Source organism: Chenopodium quinoa, unplaced genomic scaffold, assembly GCF_001683475.1.
Source record: "Chenopodium quinoa cultivar QQ74 unplaced genomic scaffold, ASM168347v1, whole genome shotgun sequence".
Taxonomy (NCBI): Eukaryota; Viridiplantae; Streptophyta; class Magnoliopsida; order Caryophyllales; family Amaranthaceae; genus Chenopodium; species Chenopodium quinoa.
Genome location: NW_018744502.1, coordinates 7581410 through 7608228, shown reverse-complemented (window position 1 = coordinate 7608228; position 26819 = coordinate 7581410). Strand labels below are relative to the sequence as shown.

Below are 26819 nucleotides of genomic sequence, written 5' to 3'. Positions count from 1 at the left end.
TAGAACGTGAATACCCATATTACTGTTACGAAGTATCTTACCTTAACTACAAATTCCATTGAAAAGCTACAATAGTTGCAATATTTTAGCCAAGTACCATTGAGAATAATTCAAATTTAGGGACATCATTTGAGTAAAATTCAGTGAAAATTATAGGGGGGCAATTTAGATGAAAATTAAGAGAGCTTATTAGAAGACAAGGAATTCAGAAGGATAATGATACACGCTGATTACAATTAAGTAAATCACAATTTCAACAAATTCTATGTACAAGATTAAATGATGGACATCAAGCATCTACCTGTACCACTAGAGCACTCGTTAATCAGCTAATACATGCATAAATATGCACCAACATCCCTCTGTCGCCTAAACCGTTAGGGTCAATCACCCAAATTCACTGACTAATATGAACGCTTGCTTGTAATATGCTACAAATTTGAAACAAATGGAAAAGAAAAACATTACAAAACCCCTCCCCCCCTACAGAAATTTTGAAAAAAGACATAATAACAAATGATGGACAAAGACGCAAGGCATTTATATATATTTACACTGTCAATACCTATATATTGCAAGCTTATTAGCAGAAGCCTCCCTGGAATGAATGGACTCTTTACCATCTGGCTCGAAATTTACATGGGGGCTAATGAATGTGCAGCTGAAAAACCTAAATCCCAACCTCCACAACTCCATTATACTCGGTATGAGAACGTAGTGACACGACTGATGCATCATCATTCCCAATACCTCCCAGAAAACAATTTCCTGGAAAATCCCAAATCAATGTAACTTCAACATAGATCTCAATCATGTCACCATGTTGTCTTAAACAATGCCATAGCCTTCGGCCTTGGGTAGTACACATGTTCATCTTGTGGGATTATTGTCATCAGCATATAAGGTAACAAAGGGATCGGCAGCACCAGCAGCGAGTAGCACTTGATAGGGATGGAAACTGAGGCAACTTACAGGTCCAATCTTCTGAGCCATGAACGTTGGGTGATATCGAATGGTGCCTAGTTGCTCACCTTCTAAACTGAAGACTTTAATAAGCTGCTTTGCAGAACCACTGGCTATAATGGGAGCATGCCGATGAACAGCTAAAGCTGTTAGAGATCCCCTGTGGGCATCAATTGTGAGGTATGCATCACTGTGATTTCTAATATCTAGGAACTGAATGTCACCAGCCTGAGATGCACTGACAATCTGGAGATAGAAGAGTGAAACAAATACGTGGTTAGGCAGTGCTGTGCAACCCAATTTACAGAGTTATATTCCCAAGGAAAAAAAAACTCGGATTAGCAAGAGCATCTGAGCATGTATAACCTCTGTTCCTCTTTGTTCTTTACACTCTTACTTTATACCTGATTTGGCAATTATATTTATTATAGTATCCTTCCTTACACGACACAAACACCCCACTTTATCAATCACTTGTTATTTATAGGCCAAATTTTATGCTGTTACCCCATTCTCTCTTCTAACAATCTGACCTTAAATTTAGTGATATATAAATTGTCAAGAATATTTAAGAATAGAGGTTATACTAATCATCAATTTTATCTGTTTTTCTATCAAGTGCTGCTGTTATATAAGCAATAATTTGGCGAGTACTCACCTTAGCCACATCTAGCCCTGGTTGAAAGCCGATTCCTACAACTCTTTCAATTCTCTGGATATGCGGGCGGGTAGCACAAACAAGCCTAAAGAGGATAAGAGCATTTAGAAAAAGTCAAAGACGGTTACAGATATAGTAAGCCCTGAGAAGACTCAAAATCTCACTAAACATATAAAGTTCAAAGAATACCACCAAGAGCAGCAGAAAATAATGAGAAATCTGTCGAGTATTCTCATGCTTGAAATTATATGTAGCTTTTAATTTAAGGTTTATTTAATCATTCTATCTGATTTAACAGTTAACATTGTCATTAATACATATGTGCGTGCGTAGGTAAGAAAAAGCTTTAAAATTAATGAAAAAAATTGATAACTAGATAAAATTCAGCCAGTTCCTTCCATTAGATCTAGCCGATATCCTAAACTTGAACAAACTTGTTTTCTCACAATGAAACCCGTGCCACATCATTCATACAGATACTTTTAGTTCTTAACACATGTATTGTGGAACACCAACTTCCCAATGGTAAATAATCGAATTAACCATAGTAAAAACATAATACCGTTATCCAAACTAAATTCCAATGGCCAATCTGCAAGTAGTCTCATTTGAGTCTTTCACAAATAGCAACATAATTGACATGTCAGTGCAATCAAGTTAATTCAAACCCAAGAAAAGCACCAAGCATGTGACAAGGCAAGCTAGCATGTGCAACTTTGACAACATACAATGCAATTCAAAGTAATAAAAGACAAAAGAAGACCCAAAGTTAGCTCACATTTCAGGTGTTCTAATGTCATAGAGTCTGATAGAGCCATCAACAAACCCAGCAGCAAATTGACCTCCATGAACTTGAGAAGCAGCCTAGAAATCCAAGTTACAGTGTTAAGCAGACAAAAAAAGTTGATGAAACAAAGAACAAAAAGATAACAACTATTCATAAAGAGTATGATAGCTGATCACAAAGAATATATAGCCATGTACTAACAATTAAACTAAGAACAAAGACAGACCCCTTGGGAATTTATTTCACATGTATTCACTTAAATATCCCCTTTAGTGAGGTTCAAGATAGAGTCTGGTTCTCACATTCGTTTTTAGGAAGATGTTTGGAGAAGAGCGCAACCTGTTGGTGTTATGTTCCCTCGATCATTCCAATTGTCTTCTCGTCATAACACCCCAGTGTCTATATTTATTATGAAATGAGTACAATTTATATTTCCAAAGGCCTCCATGTGAGATGGAGATTGAGGAGCTTCCTTCTTTAATTCAGGTTCTCAAAACTGAGATTGAATACAGTAAAGGATCCAACAGGGGACTCTTTAGGAACTTTTCATGTGTATAAATTCTCTGCTGTTTGACCCAGCCCCCTCAGTTTCCACTTTTCCTAATAACAAATTTGATTTGAAAAGGCACAAAGTCCCTATAAAGGTAAGAGATTTTGTTTGGACGTTAGCATTAGGTAGGATTACTTTTAATGGCATGCTTCAAAGGCCTAGGCTGGGGCTAATTCTTTAGGATATTTGCTTGCAGTACAAAAGTGCTAGCGAGTCATATTCATATGTTTTCCTTCACCATGAAATGGCAAATTAGCTTTGGTAGAGATTGTTTGCTCTATATCAAAAAAACTAGGGTTTTCCTTTCTGATGATGGTGGATTGCTTATAAATTTGTTCTCCATGGTTTGGCAAGGACAAGGAGAGCACAGTGCATTTTTAGGGCAACTTTGTGGCATTTTTGGTTTGAGAAGGATTCCCAAGAAGCTTCTTTATCTTTTGATTATGTCTGGGACAAATTAACTTATCTTGCGTCTGAAGGGGCTAAGGCTGCAGGGGCATTAAAGGGATATTTGATTGGAGAGGTTTAGAAAAATCACTCATTTACTCCCTCAATTTCATTTTAGTGGACACACTTTCCATAGATGAATGTTTTAAAAAATTATTGCACTTTACCTTTTAAACACATCCTTAACTCTTTTGGGTCCACTATTTTTTTTATTTTTTTTTTTTTTTTTTTTTTTTTACTATTCTCTCTTTCCAAATTCCATTTTTTCATAATTCTCTCATAGGCTTCAGTGATTTCCTTGGTTTAAAAAGCAAGGAAAACCATTAAAATGAGACGGGGGAAGCATAATTTTTTATCCCAAAAAAAATATATATCATAATAGTAAGACATTAAATTCTGGATCTCAAAATTCAACACAAATGAAACAGGTAACTAGATTATTGAGGTAGGGATTAAAAGAGATACCAGTGCTGATATGCTGCTATCGGGGGATGAAGGAATGGAATGCACAAGTTGTTCTTTGTCTAGATCCCAAACCTTGATTGACGGTACATCTCCAGCCACAAACTAAAATAGATGGAAATATTTTAGAATACATTTCAAAATATGTGAAGTTCAAGTGGCTGACAAAACAAGTACTTACTAGGCATCCAGATTGTTGTTGCCAATCCACAACAGCATTCAAATTTCGAGTAGTAGGTCCCTGAACAGACAGAGAAGAGAAAGCAGACACAAGCTTCTGTTTCCCCCTTTGCATGTAGTCTTTCCAAATTCGAACGTTTCCATCACCTTCACGAAGAAAAAATAAGTATAATTCACCCTTAGTTCTAATAATTTAGGTATCAATATACTTCCTCTGATTCTTTGAAGTTGACATGTTTTTTTAGTCACGTGTGCCAATGCACAAATTCAACCATTAATATCTTTAATTACCGATAAGCAAAAACTATAAAAAGTTGATATTTTGAAAGTACATATTGAGAAAAACCCAACAATATCTCATATGACTATTTTTCATTATGTATAAATCAATAAACACAGTCAAAGGGAAGTGTGAATAGTGCTAACGTCAAAACATGTCAACTAAAAACAATGAAGGTAGTATTACTTAATGCATGAGAATTCTCATACTCATAGCATAAAAATGTAAAGGAACATAGACGAGGAAACTTTACCAGAAGCAATAAGAAGTAAACTATCATCAAGTTCATTTAAAAGGCAGAGTTTAGAAATTCCCTTGTCAGGAAACTCATGATTATCAAAACTATTCAAAAGTGCTGGTTCCTCGTAGTTCCAAACCCTGAGAGAAACACAAAGCACATGAATGTGAGCAATGAAAAGTAATATAGTGAAAGTAAAAAAGATCAGCTACTTTTGTTCAGCTGATAAAATAACAACAAAACTGGTACCAATAAAGATGTTGATATGCACTTAAAACTTGTATCTATATTATAAATAAATAATAATAAACCAAAATAAATAAAGAAATATATATATATATATATATATATATATATATATATATATATATATATATATATATATATAGTCGGGTTTGCAGGAATTAGCAGATGACTATTTTATTGTTCAAAACAATGTTACCTCATTTGACAATATGATATTAGAAACAAGTTCGTAATTTGCTCCCTACTTTGTTAAAATGAGCAAAGAATTACCAATTAACTAGTATAATTTGCCTTTGATGACTGGCTGTTAGTGAGGGGGATGGGCAAATTATGCAACCCCAGTTCAAATTTTCCCACACCCCCCCCCCTAATTCTCCCTCCCCCCCCCCCCCTAATTGCCCACATCCCTCCCAATTTTTCCCCACACCCCAGTTCAAAATTTTGCCCATATCCCAGTTCAAAATATTTGCCCAGTTGCCCACACCCCTCCCAAATTTTGCCCAAATTTTCCAAATTATGTAACACAACATGTGCAAGCCATCACGTCAACTACATAATCTATGGCCTAAAGATACGAAGTGATACACATGAATAACAGAAAAAGAGATTGCCATGAACAAGAGTAGAGAATGTATCTGCTGTTGAAACCTTAATGATTCAGCTTCTACCTTAAATCACAATACCAAAAATAATACTCTCTCCGTCCCAATATATAGTTCTTGTTTGTGTTTTTTCACCGTATTTAAGAAATGGAAGAAGAAAGTGGATGAAATACATTTTAAAAAAAATTGAGAAGTACAATTATAGACAAAAGTTAGAGAGTGAAAGTGGAAAAAAGTACAATGCAAGTGGAAAAGTCAAGGGTAATTTAGGAAGTACAATGAATAAAGTTTAAAAAATGAGGATATAATTGTCTTTACATACTATCCAAAAATAGAACAATATTTTGGGTCTCCAAAATAGGAAAACAGGAACTATAATATGGGACGGAGGGAGTATGCACAATGGTGTATTTGACATTGAAACACCAGGTGTATGAAAAACAGGAACCGTTTACAAAACCATTAAGCCAAGTTTCCCACTATATGCTGTATAAACCCACTAAACATTATAGCCTTTTGAACTTCAACACTTCAATCATCAAAATTTAAGCACAAGCAAAAAATAAGAAATTTCACCAAATAGATAGGCACATTCTGCAAAATAGACATCTAGAAATCAATGACATCATTACTCATGTAAGAAAGGTCACTCGTTTACTAAGTTTTCTAATTGAAACATCACATCTGTATTGACTGTATACATACGTGTACACAGAACTAAATCACACAGAGAAGGGCAGCAAGGGCCAACAACAAAAGTGCACAACAGAAAATACATCACAATATCCATGAACTTCAATATTGCCAACTTTTTTGTCCATAATATTTCAGAAAGAATGGTATCAAAATTTCCAACAGCTAGAAGTCCATTTGATGATTTGCAGGGGAGAAGCACGCCACAAAAAACAAAAAAACAAAAGAAAAAACAAATAAAAATCCCTCACAACTCTATAATGATCAATATCATTATGAAAATGAATCTACTTACAAACTTTTCACATTAAAAAGTCTAAACAATGACACTTACAACAGATTTCATTACTAAACATTCTTAATAGCCAGGATTTAACCAAAAACAAACTAAATGCCAAAATCTACAAAATAATATGCTTCTAGATGCTTATCTTAAGGTTTTCAAAATGAAATATCAGCAGATAGTTAATTCTTCAAGAATCAGCAAAAATTGGAAGATAAACAAATTAACAAATGTTTTCTTACCTAATCCTTTCCTTCTCATCTGCTGCAATGACAATAGGAGAGAATGGTTGTAACAAGGTAGTTTTTGTACCAGTCTCAAATCTGGTATCCCAGCTTGCAATCTGATTATTTAGCTTGCTAACAGCTACAAAAACATTTTTTAAAAATCAGGATACAAGAAGATCGGCATGTAAAGCAATGACAAGTAGAATAATGATTATAAAACAAAGCCAACTTACAATAATGCTGACATTTTACAATGAGGTCCAACGTTGATCTTTCCTTTGCTTCCCTCTTTGCTATTAATTCTTCACTATCATCTGTTGATGTAAGAAGAGGTTTCGAGAAGTGCCCACAGCTCCAATTATATATTGTTGATCGTGGAAGAAGACTACGCTCAGCATTAGCATTAGACCCACCATAACCTAGCAGTGGATCTGCTAACCCTGAATCTGGAGAACTGAGCAAGTGTGGTCGAAATTCCAAGGAAGAAACTCTCCTTATTCCAGTCAAGTAACTCGCTCTAGGAGGACTTACAGGAGGAGTTCTAAATGTCAATGGGAGATGACCTGTTAAATCACCCCGAAATAATATATCAGCACAAAAATCTTAGCTAAGAATCAACTAAATCTAAATACAGCAACTTGTCTGAGGAATAAAAGACATTATAGGATCAGATCACAGACAACGATACAATCAATCAACAGCACCAAATACTGTCGCTAATGCATTAGTTAGATTTATCAGGCTGCTTGTCAGCACATCAGAGTCATACCTGAACTCATATCAAACCAGGATGCTGATCGAGCTAGTCCAGAAAGCCTCGCACCAGCAGAAGTGGTAGGCTCGCCTGGCCGAACACTACCAGTAGAGGGCCTTATGGGTCTTGCAACAACCTGCTCAATTCCAATAATAGAGAGAACTCTCCGCCCAAGTCTTGCAATGCGAGGAGATGGGTCCTTTGCTAATGTACACATGGAAAAAATACAATCCAAATAAAGACTATTATCAAGAGGTCTGGGTCTAGCATGGTTTATTATTCCATTGCCAACAGCATCATTTGATGCACCAGAATCAGAATGTTGAGATGAATCATCTGAAAGAGGAGACCCATGCATTATTCCAGCAGTAGCCAGTGGACTACTCGTGGAGACTCTCCCATCCCGAACAATTGGAGTGCTGTCACCCCCAATCCTTAACAAAGGACCAATGTGTGAAGTAATGATACTTCCCGGAGTACTGAGCCCAGTGTTTGGCTGGGATCTCCAATATGTGGCAGCAACAGATTTGATATGCTTGTTATGGCCAAAAGCAAACCGAGCTAAAGCTGTTCAAATATCATAAGGAAATTGTTAGAGAGCAACTTAAATGAAACAGGACAAAATATTCATTTTATGAGGATGCAAAAGTGGCAAGGTAGACACATATTTCATCAACATTAATATTCCAGATACATAAAAATATGTTTCCATCAATCAGTAACGGATCAGACTAATTAAATCTTTGAATATGATCTTATACAATACGTTATAGAACTTTTAGTTCCTATGCCACACCTAGCTAACGGATTTTCACCTCACATATCCATGAACTTCAATAATTTCAGAAGGTGTAAAACATTTGCAAACCAAAAAGATTAAAAATCAGATCCAGGGGTGTTTACATCAACACAAAAATCATTAGTTCACATCTTTGTGAAGCAAATAACTGCATACCCAAACACCATGAGCCATGCCATTACTCCCCCAAAGTAACATTATTTTAAGGGAAATTCCCAATGGTGGCCATTAACTTTTGCACATTACATGTGGTAGAAATTCCTATGGTAGCCCCCATATGCTGTTTTGTACTAAATGAGACCATATTAGTTTGACAGTAAAATAGGTTGATTTAGTGTTTACTAATTTGATTACTGTTAAAAGCCCATGAATTGTTCACTACAACTTTAATAGGGTTTCCAACTGTAGCTTATAAAATCAATTCATCCTCTATCCTCTTTCACAGCTCCTCTCATCTGTTTGTTAATACTATCCTCTTTAATGGCCAATTGACCAGATTGGTAAATAAAAAAGACCCTTAGTGACAAATTGGTAAAAAAACTTACTCCGGCGACAATTTGGTAAAAAAAGCTAACTATATGCGACAATTTAGTAAAAAAAAAAAAAACTCCGGCGACATTTAGCCCAAAAAATCTTATTTTTGTCGACAAACTCTTTAAAAATCTTAATTTAATTTGTGTTTTGTGTTTTTAAATTTATTTTTCCCATTTAAGATTTTGAATTACTATGCCATCCCCTTTTTATTTTGCTAAATCCAAATACCAATTTTTTTTAACCCCTTTTTAAAAGAATTTCGTTAATAAGGGGTATGAAACTTAAGCGAAATTGATACTTCAACTTTTTTTTTTCTTGAAATTGTTATTTCCATTAAAAGGGTTGATAAAAAAAACATGAAAAAGAAACTAAGTTAAGCATTTGTGAGTACTTTGTCGGAAATTTTTGTATTTTTGGGTTAATTGTCGCCTGAGATTATTTTATTTACCAAATTGTCGCTTAAAGTTATTTTTTTTACCAAATTGTCGCCGGAGTAAGTTTTTTTACCAATTTGTCACTAAGGGTCTTTTTTATTTACCAATCTGGTCAATTGCCCCCTCTTTAATTTAATTATTTTGTTTCTCAGAGGAGCAATGGAAGGGAAGTGGGTCAAACTCAATGCTTGTTGGTATTTCTTTTAACCTAGAAAATGAGATGATACACAACTTTCAGTACAAGCAGCAGCCATGGAAGGGCATTTTATAAGTGCAACATTTGCAGGTTGTTCATGAGGTTAATAAAGCTGGATACTTTATTGTAGGTTTGAGCAAGAGTAAATTTTTATGACAATTTTCAGAGAAAGGTCGATGAACTATCACTTAAAGAGAGGGATAGAAAGAAAGTTAAATTGGGTAGAGATAAATCCTGCAAGGGTTAGAGGCGTTTTAGTAAATCTTCCACCAACCCAAAGTTAACCTTAAATATTATAATGACATATTTACTTTTTAATCAAGATTAAGGCTGTGTTAGGGATTAAGTTGCAATTAAAGGCTACGATGAAATTTTCCTAACTTTTAGCTCCTATATATAATGTTCAAAAGTTCAAGGCCGACATTAGGGCTGGAAAAAGTTGACTTGATACAACATGAAATAAAACAGACACAAAATTTCGGTTAGTGTAAAGCCCTTATGACCCGTTTTCATAAGTTGGTAAACGCAAGTTTTACTATATAATAAATGGGTTGGGTTAGTGTAGAAATTTTGAACCAGAAGCTAACACAATTTCACCAGCTTTTCTGAAGTATATATAAATATTGTACAATTTAGCACATTATAGCAATGAACTATTCCCTCAAAAAATAAAAAAATAAAATAAATTAATTATATAGCAATGAACTAACAATCTTTAAATTAAAATTTCATATGCTTAAAATATTAGCAAATTAAAGGTTAGCTACACATGGATTTATATAAAATAACAAATCAGGCATAAGAAAATAATTTCTTGTTTTCCATGAATATTTAACTTAAAACAGTAATTTCTTGTTTTCCATGAATATTTAACTTAAAACAGGTTAAATGGGTTGGCACACCGGTGTAGAAGTGTTTTGTTAGATTAGTTAAATGGGTTAGGTTAGTGTCAACAAGGATTCTCATCACGTTTACTGACATACAAAACACAAATTTGGCACGACACAACCTTTTTGAGAATTTGCCCAAATTTATACTTTCTCTGAAATTTTATAATTGCAATTGCACCATTCATCACTTGGACATTTACAGTGTTCTCATACTACCCTTGACAATGTTAAGTAATTTTATACGTAAAGAAATAGTCATGTCAATTCTTTATAGATTCCTCACAACACATACTACAAAATATCAAATTCTTATTATTCTCCCTAAAAGGTTAATTAAAGGTAATAGTTTTATAAAATTGAACAATGCAAGCATGGAATTCCAAATTGTGTATATTAAAGAGCAGAAAAAGTAAAAGAGAAAGAGTCTATTACCCACTGCAACCTCAGCCCTGACAAGAGGACTTCCATCTGAAACAACACTTAAAAGGTTTTTAATAATACTAATTTCAGCTCTTAGCTTTTCATCATCATCACACTCTTCATCCCCTCCATCTCCTGAAGATTCAAATCCAACACCAAGCAAAGTTCCCAATGCAAAGACAGCAGAGGCTCTAACCTGAAAAATAGTCATCGTTGTCTTCCTTTATTCATGAGTGAAGATATAATTTTTTTTTAAAAGATGACAACACATTAATTGCTATGATGTATGATAGGCAAACCTCAGGTTGGGGCTCAGACAATAGAGACGCTGATATTACAGCAGCACCTGCCTGTAAACCTACTATCTGAGCCTCCGTAAAATCTTCCCACATCTTTCCTAGACAGAGACAAAGCCATTGGAGAAATAAAGGTTCAGACTGAGCATCACTTGGAATAGAATCTTGAAGGAACTTAAGGCACACATCGAGTAAACCAGCTTCTATACAAGCCTCTTGTCCCCGTTTATGCCCATCTACAATGACGGCTAATACAAATGCAGCCATAGCACGCTGCTCAGGAAAGGCTTCTGAGCTCTCAAGAAATCTAATAAAATAAGTATGACCTCCATCCTTCACTAGATCAACCTGACATGACTGACATTCCAGCGAAAAAAAAAAACATATTTAGAAAGAATCCAATATATGTATGAAGAGGAAAGAAAATTGGAGGAGGGGGGGGGGGGTGTTAGAAAGTTCTTAAGATACTATGTATCATATTAACCTTATCAAGAGCAAGAATCTTTGTCCAAATGAAAACAAGAATTTGCCGCAGTTCAGGTGTCGTAGTTTGCAACAGCTTAAGCACATATGGGAATATACCAACAGACAATGCCTAAAATAAGCACAAACTCATTGTTAATGCAACAAATGCTGTGAGCATAAGAGGAGCAACAGGTTCCAAAATATGAATCAGTAAAAGGAGATAAAGAAGCAAATATTCTCAGTCTCAAATAACTACCAAGTCAACAGCCCAGGGACCCATATCAAGGAATCTCCCAAGAAGCACCAGAGCCCGGAAACGATGACATTGACTAAGAAGGACCTACATCAAAAAAAAAATAATAATAATAATAATTCAGCCATGTAGACACCAATATGGATAAATATACAAAATGAGGACAAGTCAGGGACTGAAAACAGCAAAACCAAAATTATGTATAAAAAAAAAAAGAAAGAAAGAAATTACATAATCCTTCCGATTCTAAAAGCTCGACTCATTACTGTAGATTCTTGAATCTAGGAATGCATGGAAAAAGTGAGTTGGAGTAAGATAAAAGTGAATGAAGTAATCCCTCTATTTTTTAAATTGACACAGTAGCTTTCGTGCGGAGTTTTAGGAGAAATACATAGGGTGTACAGCAGGGTAACTTGTTCAAAAATTCAATACTAGAATGTGAGACGAGAGAAATAATAAAAAAAAAATATATATATATATATATATAGGAGTGGAGACCGACGGACCGTGGGGGAGAAAAATTATTTAGAATGTAGTAATGGGGACCAAAAAAAAAAGATATAATTCTAAATAGTAGAATGTTTCTAAAAAGGTAAAGTGTGTCACTTAAAGAGAAGGGGGGAAAAGATGGATGAAGTAAAAGAGAGATGGGTGTTAGAAAAAAGATGGATAGAGTAAAAGAGAGATAGTTGTCAAAAAAAAAAATGGATAAAGTAAAAGTGAGTAAAAAATGTGTAAATATTATGGGTAGAAGCGAAAAGATAGTAAAAAGGATTTTCCAAAAATCAAAAAAAAAAGTATGAATCGAACTTTTTGAAACGGCTCAAAATGGAAAGGGAGTCGATAATTTGGGAACAAAGGAGGTGTAATATTTCCATGTTAAAAAAAAAAGTAAAATAAGTTGTAGAACGTCATAAACTGGAAGTAATAGAGAGCTATGTTAATCGAACACGGCTAAAATCACGAAAGAAAAACAGGTGTCGACATGACACGACACGGACACGTGTCCGACCGTTCACTGTGCACTCAAACAGTTCCATTAAGAGTAGAGAGGAAAAAAGAGAAGAAACATGAAAGAAAAACACATCTTGTTCAAAGACCACCATTGATAAAGAGAAGATGATTGCCATTTATTAGGAGAATTTACCGAGGAAAGAATTAAAAAAAGGGGGTGGACGTAATGAAAATTTAAAGCTTTTGTAATATATAACTTATTTACATAAATTTAAATAACGTATAGACGTGAACCCGTAACAATATCGGGCAGAGTCCCCGTGTCCTAAAATTTTGGAACTTGCAGATCGAACACTTGGACATGCATCAGTGTACGACACCTGTTCCCAAGTCCATATAAGTATGATAGAGAGTAAAGACCTATAGTCTTCAAACCCCCTTTAAAAAGGTTTTTGAAAAATATCCATATTTGTTAGACTTGTCATACGGGAAATTTAGGGGAAGAGGGGGGGGGGAGCTTAAATAAGAGCGAAGAGGATGCTTATCGGAGTGAGAGAGAGAGAGAGGGTAACATATTTCTACACCTGAAGAACAATAGGCAACTGCTCTGGTGGCTTCTTTTGCTCAGATCCATGGTCAAGCCATACTTCAAATGCTGTCAACTGCTCTGTAAAGAAGGGGCTAGGCTGAAAGAGAAAAACGAAAAGAAAAGAAAAAAAAAAAAAAAAACACAACACAACACATTACTTCACATGAAAACAGATCCCCAGAGTCCTTCAGGAAATTAGGGGCATGGTTCTAAACTTTGTTCATCTCAACTTAAATCCACATTAAATGGCACAATAAGCATAAAAGGCACACACCTGAAACTCCGCAGTTGGATCATTCACGAGTGATGGAAGCTGAGAAAGACAGATTTCAGCAGCCATGTCCCATGCATCCCTATAGTCAAATATTAAATAAAATAAAATAAAATAAAATAAAAAATGATGCAATGAAATAGAATAAATCAAGCACGGGTTGCAATCACTTACCAAATGCCAATTCATTTAGTACATTTCTAACATACAAAATTGTTTTAAAAAAGGAAGCAATAATAGGTTATGTTACATGGACTCGGGAACGGGTATAATTATGTAACCAAATGCCAATTCATTTAGTACACATGTCCGTTCCGACAAGTTCCAAAATTTTGAACACGTGGACTCTGTCCGATATTTGGACACGGGTACAGGAACACGTCAATACGTCACTTAAATTTATATAAATAAATTATATATTACAAAAGCTTTAAATTTTCATTATGTCTACCCCTATTTATTTTTATTAGAATTCTTTCCACAGTAAATTCTCCTAATAAATGACAATCTTCTTCTCTCCATCTTCTCTATATTAATGGTGGTTTTCGAACAAGATATGTGTTTCTTTCATGTTTCTTCTCTTTTTTCCGTGAAGTATCATGTCGACACGGCCACTTCGCAATATTAGCCGTGTTTGATTAACATAGTTAATAGGCGACATTAGTAACAGCTTTTTATGAAAAGATTGCTTTATACTCCCTTAGCTCCTAAAAAATTACTCCATTTGAATTTTCACGGACTTCAAGCTACAACCTTAATTCATTAATATCTCCATTATTGCACACGTAAAATTATAAAAAGTTTGTATTCTAGAAGTATACTCCCTTTGTTCCCAAAAGATTGTCTTGTTATATTTTGCATAATTTCCATCGCAATATTATAATAAAAATATCTCAAGCAATACATTACAAAAGTTTATAAAAACTACATACTTTGAAACTAAAAATTGAGAAGAATCTATTAAGATCCCACTTTACTATATTCAGAAGTATACATTTATCTTATTGTATTAAATTCCAATTACATTGGAATCTCTCCAAAGAGAGGAACGTAGGAGTACATTGTATTGAATCTAACAAGACCCTACTTAACTATAACATTTTCTATAGATTAGTAATTTTTTTAAATTCCCAATAGTCGGATTACATAAAAAAGCAAATGAAAAAAGCAAGTGTCAATCAACAATTTAGACTTCACAATAGAGATAGTAGTCCTTTATATAATTAAAACGCCAAAGGGTTCATTAATTAGGGGAATTTAGGAAAAAGAGGGAATCAAGAGCCTTAATCCTTTTACTAGTTGTTTGGTTTTGTATGTACCTTTTGCTTTGATGAGTTCCACCCAAATCACCCCCTTTCAATGATTTCAATGTCCTCAAACTAATCTACACCTCAAATCCAATGCAATCCACCCCTTTACAATCAAAACCACCGTCACCATCTCAAACTCCCAAAGCTACCCAAAGTTCCACCGAATACCAACACGTGAATGCTACTACCATTATTGCAAGCAATACTGTCACGACCCAACAAAATCTAACCGCCTCTCCTTTACCAAGATCGATCACCGCCTCACAATCAAAACCGCCTCACCCTCCACCATAACCCTCGTGCCAGCCATAAACCTTCCTGAAACAACCCGCTACCATCATTCCCCCATTTTCATAAGCCCAAAACTCAAAGATTACCGTACTTGGCTCTAAAACTAGTTATGAAAAATACATAGGAATGAAGTTGAAAGTAGCACTACCTTTTATCAATATTGTTTGATAAGAAATCAATGGCCAATGTGTATTTGTGTGATGCTACTCATCATGGGAGAGAGTTAGGATGCTAGTCGTAACTATAGCTACAATTGAAACCAAGCATGATGTAAGAGAATTTGTTTCTATTATGTTCTAAAACCATACATTACCATTTAAACTCCCCCCCCCCTTTTATTTTATTTTTTTTACTATATTCCTCTCATTTACCTTTCTTTCTTCCTTTCCATTTACCTTGCGGAAACCAAATATCCCCTAAACCTATAGCAAAAGTCTAATAGTCATCTACTCACAAGCTCTTAGAGAGAATCTAAACAAAATTTCTCTAGTAGTGTTTCTATTAGGGGGCATTTATTTAGGTTATTCAAATGGTAATGGAATCAACAAAGACGATGACCTTAATTGTTTAAAATATTAATTTAGGCATTCCCTTTTCCCACTCAATTACCCCAAAGTCCTCTACACTCAATACCCACCCCCCCCCCCTTAAGGTTTCGTATACCCTTTCTCTCAACCATCTCGACCACTACTTTGACCAACATACCCACACCACACCATTCACTTAATCACTAACCGCCTTACGCAAACACTTGATACCACCAACACCACAAAAAACCACCAATAACCATCGAAACACGAAATAGCCTCCAACCAAAACCCAACCCCACCACCCCTTAAACCACCACCACCATCATGAAAATCACCTCTAACCACTGAAACTCATCCCCATCCACCTAACACTCACACAAACCACCATGAAATCAGCCTTCAAACAACAAAAACCCACCCCCACCACCCTTAGAACCACTACTACCCACCGGCTATACTCGTCACACAATTAAAATTCATGCATCATCAACGCAAAATCAGCTCTACAGCGTTACTTACCAAAAGAATCCACCCCCATCCACCATACAACAACCCAACTACTAGAGTTAGATAAGAAATCTTACTTTAACCAGAAAGGTTTAGCAACAAACAAAGTAGAAGGTAGCAGCAACCGTGGTTTAAATTAAGAGAGGAGTACAGGGGAGAGAGGTGGTGGTTATTGTGAAAAAAAAAAAAATTAGAAGGGAAAGATTGGTTGTGGTTGTGAAAGAGTACAGAAGGGAAGGGGTAGTATTGGAATATAGAGTGATTTCCTTTACTTGGACTTAAAACAAACATGAAGACATATTAGAGGCCTAACCTTTCCTAAATGTCTCCCTTTCCCCATCTTCACCCTAAAGCCCCCACAGTAACTTAGCAAAAATAATCATATTTCTACAGCACCAGATAGAATAGATTGTTACTGTGAAAAGCATAAAGCCCAAGTCGGTATAATATCCTAATACCGTATTCTTCTTGACCAATCTCATTTCAAACTGAATTTCGGCAGTAAATATCCAAATCCCATTATATCCCTACTTGTTTAAAAGTATAAGAAAACACTTGTGAATAGTGTGAGGACAATTTTATCCTTAAAATGTTTGTTTACCTATATGCCTCTATTGATATGATATTAAATGCCACTAAGCTTTTCCTTGTGTGATTTAATAATTTAACTATTATGAACACTATTGTGACAATTATACCCTCTAAAATGTTTATTTACTAATTTGCTCTCATTAATGTTAATTGCCTTTTTTTTAACTCTTAAAAATAGTGTGCTGACATTTATACCCTGAAATTATTTGTTTACATATTTTCACTCATTAATGTTGCCAACAACTTAAAGAGCTCTCCAAAAATGGCTAGCTATAGAGCGCAAGCCACCACAGTTCCTTGCAAATTTCAACAGTTGCAACCCCTTCCTAAACAGCTTTACAAAATAAGCAATCAAAATATATGGCGAAAAGTCTCATCTTCCACTTCATATAATCGGCAAACAGTTTTACAGCTGATAATTTGATAGGATGTTTAGACAAAATGGAAGATGATCTTGTACAACCAACCACAGTGCTCCTGGGACTAGACTTGTTGTTACAAATAAGCTTACTCCAGGGAAGTTGTTCAGGGAAGTCTCTTTCTAATCACTAGCCAATCCGCCAAATTGATCAATGCAAGTTCAGCATCGCAAAAACCTTCTTTAACACCAAGGAGCAAGTACTTGGGATATGTATGGGAAACGGATCCCTTCCATAAAAGTTGTAAGAGTTCACCAGGTTAGGGAGAATTTGCAGTTGAACTTTTTAAGTTTGACCTTCAGTTGCAAGGGGGCAATCTTTTGGGGACATTGTAAATAATGCATAATATAAGCGTAACATGAAGCCAAAAAAGAATAACACAACACCAAAAACTTATATTTTCTTCAGCTCTTTAACCTTTGCAGCTTTGTATCTCTTCATAATTTCAAGGAATAATAGGATTTAAACCATTCCGGCAAATTCCTTCTTTTTTCACAATTATCTCTTCAAACCTTCCAATATAATTTCTTACGCATCTCCATCATCCTAGAGATAAATTATTACGTACACCAGATTTTAAAAAAAAAAAAAAAAAAAAAAAAAAAAAAAAAAAAAAAAAAAAACCTTGTCAATTGACATTCGTAGGGCTTCCCTCTCTGCATCCCGGCTGGCATACTCCGATACTCGTACAATTTCCACTTTGACTGTTACGCGAAATTGTCATGAATAGAATTTTGCCAAGATTCCGATGAAAACCTCTTTATCCACTACATACATCAGGCGTACACAGCTGAACGTGAGGCACTCCTATAAAACCTATCACCAAACTAATTTTCATGCATAAAGTGTTTTATGCTCCCTTTTGTATTCCCCGCATCATCCGTACAAAATTTTTCAAACAAAAGTCGTATGAGGTCAGTATTTAATTTTCTACATCAGCAAATCTCCCTTTCTCCATTTCCTTATAGCATGAACATTGTATTTAATTTTCTACATCAGCCAATCTCCCTTTCCTTATAGCATGAACATCTTTCAGCATAAAAAGTCATGACTCCTTGTACAGTTGTACTGCCCTATCTTAGATCTAGACCAAAGGCTCAACATCTTAACTCATAGTATATACCCCCTGTTGTTTGGAGTAACTTTTGTATACATCCGATGTACAGTAATTTACTGTACATCTGGGGTCACTTTTATCAAATTTAGGGTCATTTTACAATTTTTTAGGTAACTTTTATCAATAAAGCATAAATACTTCGTAACTTTTATTTATATTAGGGTAACTTTTATTCATATTAGGATAACTGTTACTCATTTTAGGGTAACTTTATAACGAATGTACAATATTTATTGTACATCCGATTTATTTAAAAGTTTGTCTGTTGTTTGGATGAAGATTTGATCTAAGGCAAGCCCATTGGAAAAGGGGAAATCCAATACATGGCTACCACCTCCAATTCTCATGGCATCAACATCAAATACTTCCGGATGACAAATTATCAATTATGCAAATCCTAAACAAACATGTGTTGGTTGCGGTTGTTAGAGCAATGACCACTTAGCAAGGTGGCGAGTATACTCAATAATTGTTTTTATAAAAGATAATTGATGTTACTTATTTTATAAAGTTAAGTTAGCCTTGCTAAAAGAATAAACGGTAACATTGTAACAAATTGAATGAGTAAATCCTCCAATAATTAATAAATGCCAGAATGCCACCCCAATACTAAGCTTTTTTAAAGAGATGGTACTACATATTTGAAGACCATTAAGAGACATTGCTCGGATTATTGTCTTGTTAAGAAGAGAAACATTCTTGCTATAGTAATGCAAAACATACTAAAAAATGAAAGAGAAGCACATAAAAGATGAGTGCTGCTGAAAAGTGTGCTCAAGTTTCATACATACCACATATGATGCTGATGGGTTGGTGGCAACATTGGGTACGAAATTGGAGAGCAGTTGGCTGAACGCATTATTCTCTCCGCTAGTAAAAAGTTGCGGAACAGACTGGCCACTAACAGATCTTGTCTGAATAACCTCTGAAAAAGATCTGACACATGGAAAACATATCAAACATCCCAGGAAAACATATCAAACATCCCAAATTCACGGAGAACTATAAGCCAAAGTTCAAAACACGCACACACATATAAAAACTAATAATAAAATAAAACCAGCTTTACCATGTGGAAGAACATTCCAAGCAATCGTGTCTGTCACTGCTGTAAAAATCCAATTAAGTTCACCAAGAAGTGTTTTACGATCATTCGGACGACCAGGAATTTTGTCTATGAGTGAATGATCAAGAGATTCACGAAGCAAGGACCGTTTGCAGAACCTGATAAATTCACTCATATACAAAACAAATGAGAAACTATGGAAATGTGACACAACAAGCAAGAATTAAAATATTATTAAAATTAAAGCATGAAACACTCTAGAAATATCTTTATAATCCCAATTATGAATTATGAACCAGAAATTAAATTGGAGATGCATATAAACTTATGAAGTTTGTCAGCTCTACATTTAAAAGCACATGAACTTTACATCAGATCATCTAGACACAGACAGCCTACAAAAATATGAAGTTATGTGCCACCTGTGATCCACCTTCCAATTACTTGCTTCTCCATAAGAAGTCTTTTCTTCACCAATCTTATTGACGACATTGACACATCTAGCTTTCACAAAGTTCACTGTAGCAAAATTATCAATACCTTCACCTTATACCTAGCACTAACGCTGTTCTCACATGCATAAGACATTGACAGAGAAATTAATAAAATAAAAATTAAAAAAATAAAAATAAATAATAAAAAAAGATTTTAAAAAGGCATAAAAATCTTCAAATAGCATGAAAGATTTAATGTTCGAAATCATATTCAGGCAATCAGGCGTAAGTCTCAGTTATGTATCTAAGAATCAGACAAGGGAAATTCTATATTTAAGAACACATGGAAACATTTAAAACTGTCCAAAATTTTGGATATGAGCTGGAAATGAGAGCAATTTATATGGTTAATAATTTTAAAGTTAATTTAAAAATAATTCTTAAAGGATTGACAATCTTATTTCTTATTTAAAGAAAGTAATGGAGATATTAAAAGAAAAGAAAAGAAAAACAGGAAGTAAGAAACATTCAGTAAAATAACTCGGGCCCTTGATAGTCAACCCTCCTTTCTAAAATGTGAAAGACCCCTCCCCATTATTACACCGTATACAGATTATGGGTAACAGTAACACAGCAGAGGAGCAGAAGTGCAGAGCTACCGCCACCACCATCAAATCAACCACCTCTCTGATTGTTCTCAGGCAACCACCCACTAGCAATAAGGATACCAGAATAAGGTATGCCTCTCACCAGTGTTTTAAACCATTCCTGCGCATAATAATGACTCAAGATATAGGTCTAAGGCTTTCAATTTCTAATCTGGAAGAAATTGTTGATTTTGCATTCAGCTGAAATCATAATGTTGAAACAGCGAGCATGGAGGAGCTGGGTCCTCCCAGATCTCTGTATAACATGTCCACACCCAGGTCAAGTTGCACTGTTATACAATGAGTCAAAGCAAAGATGCAGGCCTACAGCCACCAACCCAAAGATCAATCACTTCTCTGATTGTTATCAGGCAACCATGTACCAATACCACACTGAGGTTTGCCTCTCACCATTGTTTCATTCCATTTCCATGCATAGCTAAGGCTCAAGATATATGTCTAGGGTTATAATGTAATTTCTAATCTGGAAGAAATTGTTGATTTTGCATTCAGCTGAAATCATAATGTTGAAACAGAGAACACAGATGAGCTGAGTCCTCCCAGATCTCTGTATTACATGTCCATAGTCCACAGTTCCACACCCAGGTGAAGTTGCAATGTCATACAATGAGTCAAAGCATCACAAAAGGGCAAATTTGGCTTATAGCACTGCAAGCGAGCCAATAGGTTGACATATTCTTTCACACAAATCCAAACGTTAGCGAGGAACCAAAGAGGCACTGCCAAACAAATCATTCTCAAGAAAGCAATTTTGGTCTTTTTTAAGTGAATCAATTTAATCAACAAAAATGTATAATGGATAAACAGGCAGCTAGTTGGCAACCTTGACTGTATTTCATAATTACTGTCAATGGATGGTGGGAGAGATTAAACAGAGGAAAACCAACGGTGTTTTAGCAATTCCAAAAAGATACTAGTTTGGAAGAACAAGTTAAAGAAGTGTTCAAATTCCCAATTCAAGATGAATGATTGATATTGGCAACACTTAATCAGAAGTCAATTAAAACAGTAGCTGCATCATAAAAATTATTTGTGAAAAAAGTAATTATTACCATCTCAAGGCCATCTGGATAGGTGTTGTGAGGCAAGAAGTGAAAACATCAGCAGGAAACTCAGCACTCTGAGGAAGGGTCTCATGAGCTTCACAAGCTGCAAGCAAGATGCAATCCTTTGCAGCACCGGAGGAAACAGATGCATCGATAAGCTGTCAAAATCAGAACTAACCATATCATCCACCACCATATCATCTATATTCTATAGGGTCATAGGAAAAGGGGCTTTTAAGCACCAGCAAAAAAGGTCTATACCTCTATAAAAGCATTAAGTATATTTCCGGCAGCAGAACAATCAAACACATAGATTGACGGTGATTTTAGCCAAGAATCCAACTCAGTGACTGGCAAGGGGATATACTGTGTGTAACTCTGCATAAGCGCATATTGAAGCAAACAGTCAGCTCCAAGAGGTAAAGCTACAAGGGAAATGAGATAGTTTAAAAGGCAATTTACCCTATTGAAGAGCCAGATTTCACCATTGGTTGTTGGTTTTGGCACTCCATGTCCATTGTAGTGAAACAAAACTCTCTCTGTCTTTGCAAATCTACGACAAGTATTACATAATCTCTTCACTTCTTCTACCGTCGGATCAAGCTGGTACTTGTACCGAGCCTGTGAAGATACCAAAAAATTATAAAGGAGCAACACCATTTCGAGTCAGCCAAACGAGGGAATATCGAATATGAACATGATGAAAAACAGAAGTGTGTTACGGAAAGGATAAATAGTACTCACCTTGGGTTGCCATCTTTCATACTGCAGACTAAGGGCCTTTCCAATTGCTTCCAGTGCTTTTTGAGGTGCCATGGCCAATGGGTCTGACACCATGGAGCACGGGTAAGGATAATCACAACTGCTATACTTATATCCAAGCAGGCAACAAAGAAACAGTAACAGAAAGGATATAGAAGCTTCAAAACAATGCATCTAAAGATCACACAACCTAATCAAGGATGAAGTCGCTAAGAAAAAATAACTCATCCACTAAAAACACCCACAACAACCTTCCAAAAAAGAAACAAGGAGAGAAAAACAAGAGCTAGCAGAAACAAAAATAAGGAGAAAAAAACAGGGACAAAAAAAATGATGAAAATACAATGAAAGAAGAGCCACACACACACACACACAACACACACACACACACACACACACACACACAACCACACACAACCACACACACACACGTTGAAAAATATTACAGTATAACAAAAGTACATCATTGTTGTCACTATTTCATCATACATTCATTATGCCCAACACATATTTCTACAAAATCAAAATTCTCCACTAAAGGTATGTCCAAAAGGCAGAATTTGAGATCAGGCAAAACATCTGTCATAGGCTCATAGCCCCATTCATTCTTTTTGAAGATTCTCCTTTCCCCATCATTAAGCACCATATATTAGTAAAATGACCGTTTCAAAGTTCTATGGCTTTCACAAATGACATCGTGTTGATTCAGCCACTTCATACATCTTTTTCTTAACTACTTCCTTTGTTCTTTTTTACTTGACCTGTTTCTTTTATCATATTTGCCAATGCACAAGTTTAACCATCAATAATTTTAATACTCTATAAGTAAAAATTATAAAAGTTATATATTGTGATAGTACTTATTAGACGATTCTAACAAGATCCTACATGAATACGTTTTTCTTTACCTATAATTCACAAAAGACGGTCAAAGGTGGGTTGGTGAATAGTGTAAAAGTCAAAGCGGGTCAAGTAAAAAACAACGGAGGAAGTATTATCTATTCAACTTCATCAATTGTTTCAATGGATGTATTCTTACTGCCATTATTGTTTAAAACCCACAATTAATAAATCAATATTCTGCCATCATCAATGAACCTTTTCGGAGGTTGCTAACCAATTTACATCTACATAGTAATTATTTTTTACATTAAATATTAAAACAAATAAAAAATTACCATAGAGATACTAAACAAGCTTGATTGACCCTCAAGGCGATCCAAAAACTTTTCATCTCACAACTTGCTCTTTCATGTTATTATGAGAAGATCTTTAGCGGTCATACTTATTTAACCCTAAAGGGATCTTTAACAAATATATAAGAAAAAAATTTATTTTCCTGCATAACAGCATTGAGAGTAGTTCACTTGCCAAAAAAAATATGAAAGTAATGGACAACGCTACACACCAACATTAGGAACATCTCATCTCCAATTCAGTTTAATCTTCATCATTAAAAAAAATAAAAAGAGAACCCATTAACTTAAATATTCAGTTGTTACAATCTACGTTATTGTGACTCTTCATTTCATTTCAAGTACCCATATTACATATCCAACACTCAGACATTGGTATGAAACTTAGATTAAGCAAATTTGCAAAACTCTTGTAGCATTATTGAGTTTGACACTTGAACACATACTTTTGTCTCACACTTCTACCCAAGTCTAAGCAACATAGGTCACAATCAAATGAACAGAAAAGAAGTTGGACGTACCTATCCAGCACTCCAAACGTGCACAAGGAGATATTTTAATAACATCAGGTGGGTCACAACTGATGTTTAAACATAGAACAAGAGCTACCATTCCTGTCTTCATCTGCAAAAATGTATCTAGTGGTAAGCATTAAAAACAACCTAACTCATAGTGAAATGATAGAAGGAAAATGACACATCAAAAGCCCAATGTGTATCCGATTCAAATCATTTCCTAAGAAATTTCTGCACATTGTAATTTTATTTTTTTAAAAAAAATAATTTTTTTAATTATCATTTAACAGCCTACCCGGTAATTGGCAACTATGATCCATTCAAAGTAACTAACTAGCTGAATGTGCATTATGGTGGAATAAACTTCGATTTCAACACTTCAAGAATCACATAATATCTAAGACATCATGAATTAGAACAAACCAAACCCCTTGTCCCTAAAAATCTTAGTAATTAAGGTCAGCCATCCTTATCCTGCCTCTTCCTTTACTTCAATGAGTTCAATCCATAAAAGCCATTTGCATATAAACTCAAAAGCTAGCTTTCTCATTAAAATTTCCCCCTAAATGATTTCTGCAGAAGATATCTCCCAAAAAGGCCAAAGCACCAGCAAAACACATTTTCATCTTCACCCAATCTCTCAAATCCTTAGATTTAAAAAGTGCAAGGCGCACCGAGGCACGAAGGGTCTTTGAAGCCTAGGCGCAAGGTGAAGGCTCACACCTTTTGTATACGAGGCACAGCTTTATTATCTTTTATTATAAACTTTTTTATATTCTGGAATTAAATATTTAGTCAAAAAAAAGGCAATTTTTTCCAACCCATAGGACCATTTATCCTAGGAAACTACTAAGCAAGAAAGAATGAGCTACTGTTCCCATAATCTTGCAAACAAACAGTTCCAGAGTGTTATTTCAAAGCTGATTTGAGCCTAAACAACAGGAGAGCTCAAAGAGTTTTCTGACTGATAAATACTTTGGAGTATTTTAAAGCTCTTTCTAAACAAAAGTATCACTTTCTAATGTTGTCTTAACAAACCTTGTTAACAAAATATATATATATAGACACCTAAGTAACAATTGTGTCGATATCATTTGACAATCTGTTGGTTTAAGAAGAGTTATATCTCTATTGGTTAATACCACTTGTCAAACTAGCTTGTTGAGCACTGTAGAATTCCCCCAGTACTACATTGCATCCTCAACAAAGTAATATGGAATAGAAGATAATCTCAGCACAAGTAAGGTTCACCCTTTGTAAATATGACACATGGACTCCTAACAGTATCACACACAAGAGGACTTCTTGTAGTAATCTATTTTAAAAAATTAGCACAATTGCAGCTTAACCTGAACAACATATACCTAAAACTCAAAGAAATAGACTTAAATTCTTCCCAACTATAAAAATAAAATCAGCATAAGAAAACTTATAGATTTTTCATACATTACACACTTCCCAAGTCCATATATATTCTATCCACACTATATGAACAACAACAACCAAAACAAAGCTACTCCAAGAATAAAAAGAAATCTTACTCGATCCTTAGGCCGCCATTTCGACACCAACCCGCTCTCAGCAGGCCCAGTGGGGACCGAATCCTCAAAACCCTCGTGACGGAGCTCACAAAACACAATAGTTTGGGGAAAATACATCGTACTTGTACTAGTAGAAGTATTTCCTGCAGCAGTAGACACCACAGTGATAGCATTTTCAAAGACACTGCCACCACCGCCACTCGTGCTGGCAGTCTCAATAACCTCCCGGGCACGATACAATTCGACATCATCACGATTCACATACTCATCCAAGCAAGCCCGTCCCTGAGCCAAGGAATGAGGGGCGACCACCCTAGGCCCAGGGAGTAAAGGTCCATTTTCATAGTTCCCTCCTAACATTAAAGGGTTATTATATACAAAATCCTGCAACACATTAACACCCAAATTTGATTCAATCATCGATATTAGCTCAAAAAATCATAATAAATTATTCTCGCTAAACACTACGAATTTCAAAATCCCAGCAACAAAATCGCTCATTATAATCATTCACAACTTCAATAATTACAACCAATAGTTCAATAATCCACCTAAGAAGAACCCTAAATTGAACATAGTGACAAATTAAATTAACGATTAACACTAGATTGTGAAATTGATATTCGATGATTTATACAAAAATAAAAGGCAAAAAAACATCTTTACCTCAAAGGTGCTTCAATGGAGGAGAGAAAGACAAGAAGCTGCTTCAATGGAGGATTAAGAGTAGGCTTTAATGGAGGAGAGAGAAGAAGAAGAGGAGCAGCGACGCAGCGTAAACGTGAAAAAGCTCCAAAGGGGGGAAAAATAAACATAGGAGAATATGGGAAAAATTCCTAATGTATCTCTAAGATTTGTTGGCCAATTAATCTTATTGGTATAAAAGTTATAAACAAAAAAATAAAAAATAGTTATTGGTATAAAAGTTTTTTTATCCATAATTTTAGTTATTTTTTATACACTAATTGTGATTCATTGATTTGTGAATAGTATGAATAAACGAGTAAATAACAAAATAGCATTAAATTTAGGTTTAAGACATAAAAAGTGTAATTTTATGTTCGTGTGACAAATAAATAAAACAAAAAATAAAAGTTACTGTATTTTTTTTAGGGAAAAATTAAGTTAATCTCGACATTTGACTCGTTCTTGCAAATAATTAAACAAAAACATTACTCTACCATTTAATTAAAGCAAAAGATTAGGTTTGTTGTTATGCCCTAATTTATTTCCTAATATTCCCTTGTTTCTTAGTTATTCACTTGCATTTTTTAGCTCTTTGTAACCATTTTCTACTAATACTCTTCTTTAGTGGGTTAAGATTTATTTGACTTTTGTAGGATCTAGAAGTTTTC

The 26819-nt window shown here is 35.0% G+C and overlaps 1 protein-coding gene across 1 annotated transcript; it reads right to left on the bottom strand.

The window, feature by feature from the left end:
* Window positions 1-204: 204 nt before the first annotated feature.
* LOC110698131 (regulatory-associated protein of TOR 1-like) lies at window positions 205-26328 on the bottom strand. Its single transcript, XM_021875541.1, has 24 exons — window positions 26131-26328; window positions 25465-25848; window positions 23930-24032; window positions 22195-22277; window positions 21913-22071; window positions 21712-21828; window positions 21457-21608; window positions 19306-19460; window positions 19028-19172; window positions 13475-13553; window positions 13196-13297; window positions 11661-11744; window positions 11424-11534; window positions 10943-11296; window positions 10656-10839; window positions 7386-7937; window positions 6850-7179; window positions 6632-6755; window positions 4581-4705; window positions 4049-4194; window positions 3871-3972; window positions 2400-2485; window positions 1622-1706; window positions 205-1209 (listed from the first exon to the last, which is right to left on the bottom strand). Exons 2-24 carry the CDS (start codon window positions 25822-25824, stop codon window positions 871-873), a joined length of 4077 nt encoding a protein of 1358 aa, XP_021731233.1. The 5' UTR covers window positions 25825-25848; window positions 26131-26328; the 3' UTR covers window positions 205-870.
* Window positions 26329-26819: the final 491 nt, after the last annotated feature.